Source organism: Notothenia coriiceps, unplaced genomic scaffold (genome assembly GCF_000735185.1).
Source record: "Notothenia coriiceps isolate Sejong01 unplaced genomic scaffold, NC01 NC01_scaffold00000290, whole genome shotgun sequence".
Lineage (NCBI taxonomy): Eukaryota > Metazoa > Chordata > Actinopteri > Perciformes > Nototheniidae > Notothenia > Notothenia coriiceps.
Window position 1 is genome coordinate 150519 of NW_011332991.1, and position 9478 is coordinate 159996.

At 40.7% G+C, this 9478-nt stretch overlaps 1 protein-coding gene across 1 annotated transcript; it reads right to left on the reverse strand.

The window, feature by feature from the left end:
• Window positions 1–238: 238 nt before the first annotated feature.
• On the reverse strand, window positions 239–8062 carry LOC104940941 (ATP-binding cassette sub-family C member 8-like). Its single transcript, XM_010765960.1, has 8 exons — window positions 8027–8062; window positions 7368–7513; window positions 3262–3376; window positions 2872–2991; window positions 1818–1890; window positions 1600–1705; window positions 1056–1107; window positions 239–415 (listed from the first exon to the last, which is right to left on the reverse strand). The coding sequence occupies exons 1-8, from the start codon at window positions 8060–8062 to the stop codon at window positions 239–241; spliced, it is 825 nt and encodes a 274-aa protein (XP_010764262.1).
• Between the last annotated feature and the right edge of the window lie 1416 nt (window positions 8063–9478).

Below are 9478 nucleotides of genomic sequence, written 5' to 3' on the forward strand. Positions count from 1 at the left end.
ATTTTCCTCCGGGACTATTTCCCAAAAGGGTTGCAGCAGAGTACAGTAGTCATTGAGTTAATTGCAGTTAGGAAGCCATTAGGAAGTATGTTACTGTATTTAGTGTGAAGCTTTTTAAAACCCACACTGACAGACACCGCATGGGGGTTGGTGGCTCCAAAGCTGCACATTGCAATGCTGAGTCCCCTGGTTACATAATGCTCATTCCTACGAGGCAGCCACTATAAAAAAAAAGGTGTCACATCCCACAGTTGTTCTGCCCATCACCTTCCTCATCCCCAGTAGCACAAATGATCCTGTGACAGATGAAAGTGAGGGTGTGTGAAATGTCACACCCATCACCATCTGGTTCTGCGTGTCCTGGGGATTTCTGGACCTGGCATGTGTTCAGCGTGATTCCAGAGGCGATGGGTGGCTGATAAGGGGCCAAGGACAGGGAGACATGACTCATCTCTGTCGTAAACTAGAAGGGAGACTCATTGTATGCGGAGGATGAAAAAAGCATTCATAAATATTTGAGTGTGATCATTCTTAATTCATTGTTCAATTAATTACTATGTTGGAGTCGTGTATTTGGAATCCAGAACCTTTCTGAAGTGTGCTTTTTTGCATATTTCTTCACTTGTAAACATACGTAGTTAATAAATTATGTTTCTGTGGAAGGCTTTTGTCATTCTCTGTTAACAGGTATTTAAAATGGTTTAACCCTTGTGTGGTGTTCATATTTTTGTTCGTGGGTCTGGTGGACCCGCTGCCTTTTTGGGCTTCAATTCAACACAATCAAACTATTTAACGTTAAAATACAGATGTTTACTTCGTCCCAATTACAAGCAATATAAACAGCATATATGGTTAATATTTGCCCTTTTACATTTGTTAGATCACATTAATTAATTAAAGTGCTACTGGTCTTTTGCCCGCTGACCGGCTGGTCCTGTGGCTCGTCTTTTTTTTGTAACTAGCTGATGCTCGATCTCATCCTCTTCTTCAAAGTCACTCTCAGACTCAGAATTCTCAGAAATGTGATCCTCACATTCTGAAACATCTTCCTCTACCTCTACATCATCATCAAATGGTTCTCTCTCTTCCAGAATCATTTGCAAGGCCCTTTGAGCAGAGAATATTTTGGCCATCTTGATCAGTTGTGATAAGGACCCAAACTGGCAAAGCTTTATTTATTGTGTCCTGCCCCAAATGCGCAGCTGGGATATAGTGTGAAAAAAATAAAGATTGGTTCCCGCAAAAGATAATGCGGGAATGTGAGACTCACATTCCCGCATTATCTTTTGCGGGAACCAATCTTTATTTTTTTCACACTATATCCCAGCTGCGCATTTGGGGCAGGACACAATAAATAAAGCTTTNTGGACGCCCTCTCAGCCCCGGTCTGGCGGAAACACTGGCCCTGCAGCAGTAGCCCCGCTGCAAGGCTCCGGCGACTTCACAGTACATGCACCCCCCCTACACTGTTATGTTAATGGCACCAGAACATGCATAGAACTATATAGCGTACAATCAGGCAAAAAGGACATGAATTACTCAAATCCAAAAAGGGATTATACAGTTTTAACTGAAGCATCAGGCCTAATGGAAACTAACCTGTTCCAGTAGACTGCTCCTGATACTCTCTGCATCTCGCCCAGCGCTGCCAACAACAGAGACGACTTCCCACTGCCCACCTGGCCAACAATCATAGTCAGCTTACCTGAGAGGGTTGAGAGGAAGCAAAGTAAACAGGTGAGTGACTGAAGGACTGCATGGAGAAAGGATTCGGAGAGGAATCGATGAGGCATATTGTATATCACACTGTGACTCACCAAAAGGAATCTTGACGTCCACATTAGAAAGAGTTGGCGGTCCATCGGTCCAGGTGAAATAACCGCTGATTATCTAGGAAAGCAAAGCACAGGTAAAACAATTACCTTACTCTTTAGCAAGTAAACAGTCAAACCTGCCATCTGTACGAGGTGATGCAAGGTGAGGTAATCAGATGTACCGTAAATGTGTACTTGTTTTCTCTTCATGCAGGGGAAGGAAGATACTGATGCTTTTCACTTCACAGACTATGCCAGGCAAATTATTTAGACTGAACATTCAGTTGAAGAGCAATCAGTCTCCATTCAGAAGAATTTGAGATATTGACAATGAGATTTTCTTTTTTTATACATAAAACTAAGCCCAGTTCATACACTTTATGTTAAAAGGAATATATTAACCAAGAAAAACTCCAAACATTTACATTTTTTATATATTTGAACATGTAGTGTCCCATCTGTAATTTACTGTAATGTAAGTATTTATTACTTAACGTTCATTTTTAACCCATGACTATGATATTATGATTCATGGTTTTAATTTCCTGTTTTTATGCCTGGATGCCAGAAAAGCAATATTGTTATTTTTAAAGCTTTTATAGTCATATAGTAGTAATGTAATAATACACTGAACAACTTTGCCTTTCTGTTGCTGCAGTGTCTACATTAATGGTTAAAAAGCTCTCTTTTCTCCAGGTCCCTGGATCCCTCTTGGTTTTAATAATTTACCATTAAAATTTCAGTCGATAACTCCTTTTGGATTGTTTATAACCACCAGAGCATGGACAACATAATGGGAATGCCACACACATAATTACTGCTTTTCATCCAAGTAAACAGGTAAGTAAAGGTCATTCTTGACAAATAGTGACAACATCTGGAGATAAAGTGTGTTTATCCTCCATTAACTCAGTCAGTTTCATTTTAAAGGACTACAATTTAAAGAAAGGGGCAAAATGTTCAGATCACCATTTCAAATTTGATAAGACCTTGAATAATATTACATATTTTTTCTGAGCAGGAGCATCTGGTGCATTTGTCCTTTTCTCGCTCTCACTTTGATGCAGATGTCCTGGTCCATGTCCTGGTAGGGTCCGTCTCCCTCGTGGTCCCCCTGGGAGCTGTAGTTGTTCCAGTCATCCCTCGGGGGGCGTTTCCGGTTCACCACCTTCAGAGGCTTGGGGTGTCGGGACGAAGACGAGGAAGAGAAGGATGAAGTGAGAGGTTTAGAAGATGGCTAGAGGAGGGTAGCGTTACAACAGTCACGAAGGACAAAGAGGTAAATGGTGATATTATCACAAGTACGATAATGTGGAGGAAGAAAACAACATTCAAAGCTAAATGAGACAGCCTGGATGCAGCAGCAGGGGAGATAACAAGAAAACTGACATCTACCTTATTGCCTAAATCAAGCCAACATAAAAAGCGTGTGTGCACATGTACTCACCACAGCCTGGTATCTGTTTTGGTTGTGATTGCTGGAGCCAGAGGTTAACATCGCTCTAGGCTCCTGTTCCTCTCCTATCTCATCGCATGAGAAAAACTCGCTGAGCTTCTGAACACTGCACATCAAACAGAAAGACAATACATGAGTAATGAGGTCAATCTAAATTAATATGTATAACACATTTGTATAGAATGTTCAAAATATGGTGCTAGTACAACAGATAGGTAACAAAGTCTTTCATTGAGCTTTCTTCCGTTCATGTAAAGATATCAGCATCCCTGCTGTTTATGGTCCCAAAGCTCATTCAGAGGAAGATGTTTCAATGACAACGAGCTTTTGCTTTCTCTGATACACTCACATATCTCTCTACATCTCTGAATTGAATCTTGTCTCTTCTTCTACTTCACTACCTAAATGAGAAAAAATGCTTGCCAGATCAAGACCATCTTAATTGAATTACTAAATTTGGGCTGAATGTCGGATCTGACACTGGCCCTCATTTCCTTTAATTTCTTTTTTTTGTTTTTTACTTTTATTGTCATTACACAGTAGGCCTACTTACTATGTAACAAAATGGTTTCTCTGCATTTGACCCATCCTAGTGTTTAGGAGCAGTGGGCTGCCATTATGAACGTAATCAGTTTATAGTAGGGTTAGGTTTTAGGCTGTTTGTTAAAGCAAATACACTGAAATAGTAATCAGTATTTTGCATATTATCACAAGTGCATTAAAACATGAGAATTACTCTTGAAACATGGAGCAGAAACGGGTCGTATCCACTACAGTTCTCTATCATATAGAGTCAGACAGTTCGGCCACACGAGGCCGACAGGGAAACGCAGATAACGATAACGGGTCCCAAGGTGGGTAGATCTGCGGACGCAACGCTCTGGGGGCCAAACGGCTCCGTGATTACGCCCAATACGATCATTTCCTGATAACGAAAATACTGACGGGCTGTCAGGAGAGGGGGAGGAAAAGAGAGACTCTGTATATTATTCTTGTATTATTATATAGAGTCGTTATTTATTTGTTTGACAGTTCAATAAATAATAAAGAAGACCTTTGACCGGCACTTTTATAATTTTGTCCGGAATATTTAAACTTTAACGGACATGTTGACCGGCAAAAAAAAATTATAACGGAAACTCTGCTGCACGGTTGGTGTTTTTCATCCACTAGTGGGCTACCGGGGAGATTTACAGCAGGAGCACACGCTTGCCTCGGGGAGGGAGAAAAAGAGCCAGAGCCCTGGCCCCTGCCTCTCCCCACCTCTGCTGCTAAATCCACCAAGGAGAATAAACAGAAGGGCAACCATGGCAACCATGCATGCTCGTGAAGTCTTCTTCGCTGCTTTTGGTGTATTTTGTGGCGGAAGTACAGCGCCACTTACAGGCCCGGCATATGTACTACAGCGTCTCCAGCGGGTCGAGTGCATGGATGAGTGGTCTCGTGTGAACGGACAGGTTTCTGGTGCCGATTGCGTATGGACGGAAGACTTTTTTGATATCGAATTCGGTTTGTTTTCGTTACCGTCTCCGTGTGGCTAGGGTCTAAAGGCCCGGACACACCAGGCCGATTATCGTTGTCGGTGGGCGTCAGGCCGACGATGAGCGTCGACACGCCCTACTCAGATTGGTGTGTCCCGCACCGTCGGGTCTTTTCAGCCGGGCCGACGCCTTTTCGGCCGAAAGAATCGGCGGGCAGTCGGCCAAAGGCAGTCGGCAAAAGAAATCACTCTGATTGGCTGTTCAGCTAGCGAATCAGTGCATGAGAAGCGAAACGGAAGTGAGGGACCCAAACAAACTATTAAGAAGGCAAATCTGAGATTTCATTGAACTCCAGCTCTCGACACAGGTTCGGGAAAGCCCCATGGGCTTCTCGTTGTAGAGTGAAAATGGAACGCACACGCTATTTGTTGTTTTTTTATATCACGCAGTCTGTTCTTCTTCTCTCGGTTATCACGCAGTCTGTCTTCCGGTTGTTGCCTCTTTTGAATGACGAATAAACACTACCGCCGCCTGCTGGTAAGGAGAGTTATTGCCACTCACGCATGCGCTGTTCCTACGTGCGTCTTGGTCGTCGGCTGAAGTCTTTGCAGTGTGTTCCAGTGCGACACATGGCCAAAACGCAGAGACGCGAGGCGACGCAACTGTCGGGGTCCGTCTGTGTCAGTTCTTTGTTGTCAGATTGGTGTGTCCGGGCCTTTAGAGTCCACAGGAACAATAAATGATTCTTTAATGAAATCCAAAGAAATATATGTCAAGTTTCACAATGACTTTGCATTTAAATTGGTGCATAAGTAATCTATTTTTCCTCTACAAAGACACATCTTCTCACGTTGAAGTGTGAAGATGAAGTGAATATAAGCTGTGGGTTATTTTTAGTTCCTGCTGTCTGACAAAGTGTGTCAGATCACACAGTCTCAAAAATAGAAATCTCGAATAATCACAGGTGCTTCCACATTAAAGGAAGAAAATACACTGGTTAAAATAAAGAGCATACATCAACTCAGTTGTATAAGCTGGCCTCTTAAAGACCCTTATAGAAAATGTGTGATGTCAGTTTCTTCATTCTCAGTCATTACTTCCTGCCCTGCGATCAAGACTTAAAGATGGAGAAGATGGGATTTAAGCTGACACGCTCTCATTGTCTGTACATGGAAAAAGTTCTGCTTCATTGACTTTAAGAGACAACCTTAAAAGACTTTAAAGTTTTAATCCTTAAAGCATATAAATATTTTGTTAATCAACAGAGTTTGGATATTACACATTTAGGAGGCATACATAAACACCTCAGGCAAATCAGTGAGTTTGGTAATTACATATCAGCCATTGTTAAAAATAAAATAAATTGTTGTCTCATCTTCCTGTCTAACTGTATATGGAAAATTAACATATTATTTTCAGATTAAACATGTCTTGTAGCTCAGGGGAACAATTTGTATGTTTTCTCCTTCAATACTGAAGCTAATGAACCTACAGCAGAGCATGTTACTTTTTATATTGTGGCGTTTTTGGAACCTTTAGGAGTTGTAAAGGTTAACCTTGGTAAATAAAGTCTGCTGTACATTGAATACTTTTCAGTGCCTCACTGCACTCCGTCCTGCTGAAAATGATCTGTACAAGAAATAAATTTACAAGAAGTATATTACTCAGTATAATAAGCAAAGCACACATGGGGAGTTATTTGCTTGTCATCAGCATCTCTGCAGCAGCCTAATTACAACATATGTATTGACTGCCAAACTAATTGTGAGCTAATTGCTAAATGAAACAGGCAGAGATTCAAGGGTACTAAAACAACAGTGAAAAAGCACTCGGTCAAATAAATAAAAGACTGATCCCATAATGCATCTGATCCATCTAATGGAGAACTGAGTCGAGTGTTTTCATTTAATAATGGTGCTTGTCACTCCTCCTGAGTGTTTTTGTAAACATCTCCTTCCACAGAACACTTATCAGACATTTCCTAACCAATAAACTGACCAAAAGAAAATCAGTGTTTGCTAGTTCCTTTTTCAGATTATGATATTGTATTCATCCTGCATCCACTCAAATCAATCAGCATGAAGATGAATCTGATGTTGAACTCTGCTGTTAAAATATATTAAAGGTCACCTATTATGCAAAATGCACTTTTTTATGTCTTTTATACATAAATATGTGTCTTCAGTTTGTGTAAGGAGACTCACAAAGTGTCATAAAAAATAAAACCCTCTCTCTTTTCCTCCTTACCCACATCTCTAAAAACAGGGGTACAACGGAGCTGTTCGAGATTTGCTGCGGGCTTGACGTCATTACTGAAACATAATTTCTGAAATACAATTTCAGTAATGATATACTGTATATAATACATATAATGGCACTGTTCTAGCGGTAAACATTGAATAAAGAACATGTCAAGCTATGTGCTGTATCAGAAACAATGTGCAACGTGTTTTTGAAGTAATACATTCTTTGTTTACATTAGCAAGCATCGCTAACACTCAGAGCTAACACTGTACTGGAGAGCGTATGTCTAAAGATGTTGTAGATTTGTATAGATAAGGCCCTATAATATATTGTTCAAATATAGCATAATAGGTGACCGTTAAGGCTTCTCACCTCACAAGGGCCTTGACGGTGGAGCGCACCACGCTGGAGAGCAGGAAGAGGGGGGTGACCAGGATGTGAAAGAGGGACAGGGAGGCAAAGGCCACAGCTGGGGACAGATCAGCGTCATCTGAGAGGTGAACATGAACCACAAACGTCTGTAGGATGAGAGGAAGGGTAGAAAGGCTGAGGTTGGTCTCCACAGCATGGATTAAAATCCCTAAACCTTTGAACTGTTAGCAACTCAAGACCAGTTCAAGGTGAAAACCAATGGTGGAAAAACAGACAAACTTCAGTTGTGCTTTGTTTGAGGAGTCAGATACAATCAAATCAAAGGGGTACATCCTTCATTTATAATAATCCCTCTCCTTTCTATGTGTCTGACTTTTCTATTTCGTCACCTCTCACGTCTAAATTCATGAAGGACTTCTATAAATACAGTCAGGATTTAGTGAGTTGCTGTCAGAGAGCCTCCGCTGTGTCACAGGACACTGACACTGTCTCTGCTCCGTCCTTCACACAGGATGGAAGTCGCAAAGATGTAATCTGATCATTAGTTATTGTCTCTGTTCATGACTTGACACAAATATAAAAATAACTTATCATAAATATATCATCTTGGATAGGTTAATTATGTTTGAATTAAAGGTAGAGCCAGAATTTAAACTCACCGTCAGGACAGCTGCAATGGGAATAGCTGCATTCATGAAAACTGAAATTGAGAAGAAACAGAGAGGAAGATGTGAAGGCTTGTTTAAACTCAGTGAAAACAAACAATGTACATTTTTGGAATATTATTTTGTATTGATACCGTAGGTTCCTTAACAAAAACAGAAGTGTATCCATATCTTCTCAGTGATATCCTGTAAAAACTTCACAACTGTGGTGATACTGTACATTTGATACTGATGATACTTGGTTATGTATAAGATGAGAACAATTAACATCCCTTTGATTACATACAAAACGTTTTAAACTATTTAGACTCCAAACACATGGGTTGGGGTGACCAGCAGTTTCATAGTGCATTTTAAGAAATCACAACATCATCATCCCCTTTATCTCTGTGTATTATGTTCTAGGATCCGCCATTATAAACTATGCAATTAATTTAAAATTACATAATTAAAACATTTGAAGGATGTTAAGACAAAACAGCGTTGTTACTGCAGTGAATATGTACTGATAGCATGTGTCAGTGGTGGATAGATCACTATTTGTATTACTGGTGTATTATCAGTGTGCTATTCCTCTCTATTGTCAGGGAGAAATGATACTAGTTCATTCCTCTTGAACTCTATTATTGTGCCATGCAAACTGCAGCCACTGTTCACCCTGGAGAAGAAAAGGAGCAACCGGTAACAAATCACTGAGTGACATTTTGTGCACGGAGGGAAGATATTTTCATTTGGATTACTGGTCTGGGGGAAGCTCGCGAGTGTGTGTATATGTGTGTGTGTGTATACGTGTGTGTGTGTGTGTGTGTGTGTGTGTGTGTGTGTGTGTGTGTGTGTGTGTGTGTGTGTGTGTGTGTTTGTGTATTTTTGCATTTGTGTGTATTGTGTTGGTTTCCCGGGGAAAACCCTCATGAGAAACACCGGCTGTTGTTATGCCTGCTGTGACGTGAAGTTACTCCGTTCTCCGCTTGTAATTATGCCGTTACAAGCTTAAAAGTTGTATTTATCATCTGAATTTGCCAAAACAAGTTTAATATTCTGAAAGCCAAGACTTTGTTTATTTGAAATCAGATGAAAACAAACTGTAACGGACCTTGCTGTGTTATCTATGATTACTATACGTCTTACATTAATAATTTCAGTGGAGGGAGGGGGGCGGCGCTGTGGAACAGCAGAGTGGCGAGGGAGAGCTGTTGTCTTCCCTTTACAAGCTTCAAAAATGTATTTATCGTGTGATTTTGGAAATGAAAGTTTCATATTCTGAAAGCCAAGACTTTGTTTATTTAACTTTTTTTTTAAAACACCCGAAATAAAAAAATAAAAAAATTGGAATTTTTTTTTTTTTAATTTGGCTCATGATAGGCCCCCGATCACCGTAGGCCCCTGGGGCTTCAGCCCAGGTCAGCCCGTGCATTAAGGCGGCCCTGGTTACACCCAACTCTGGTA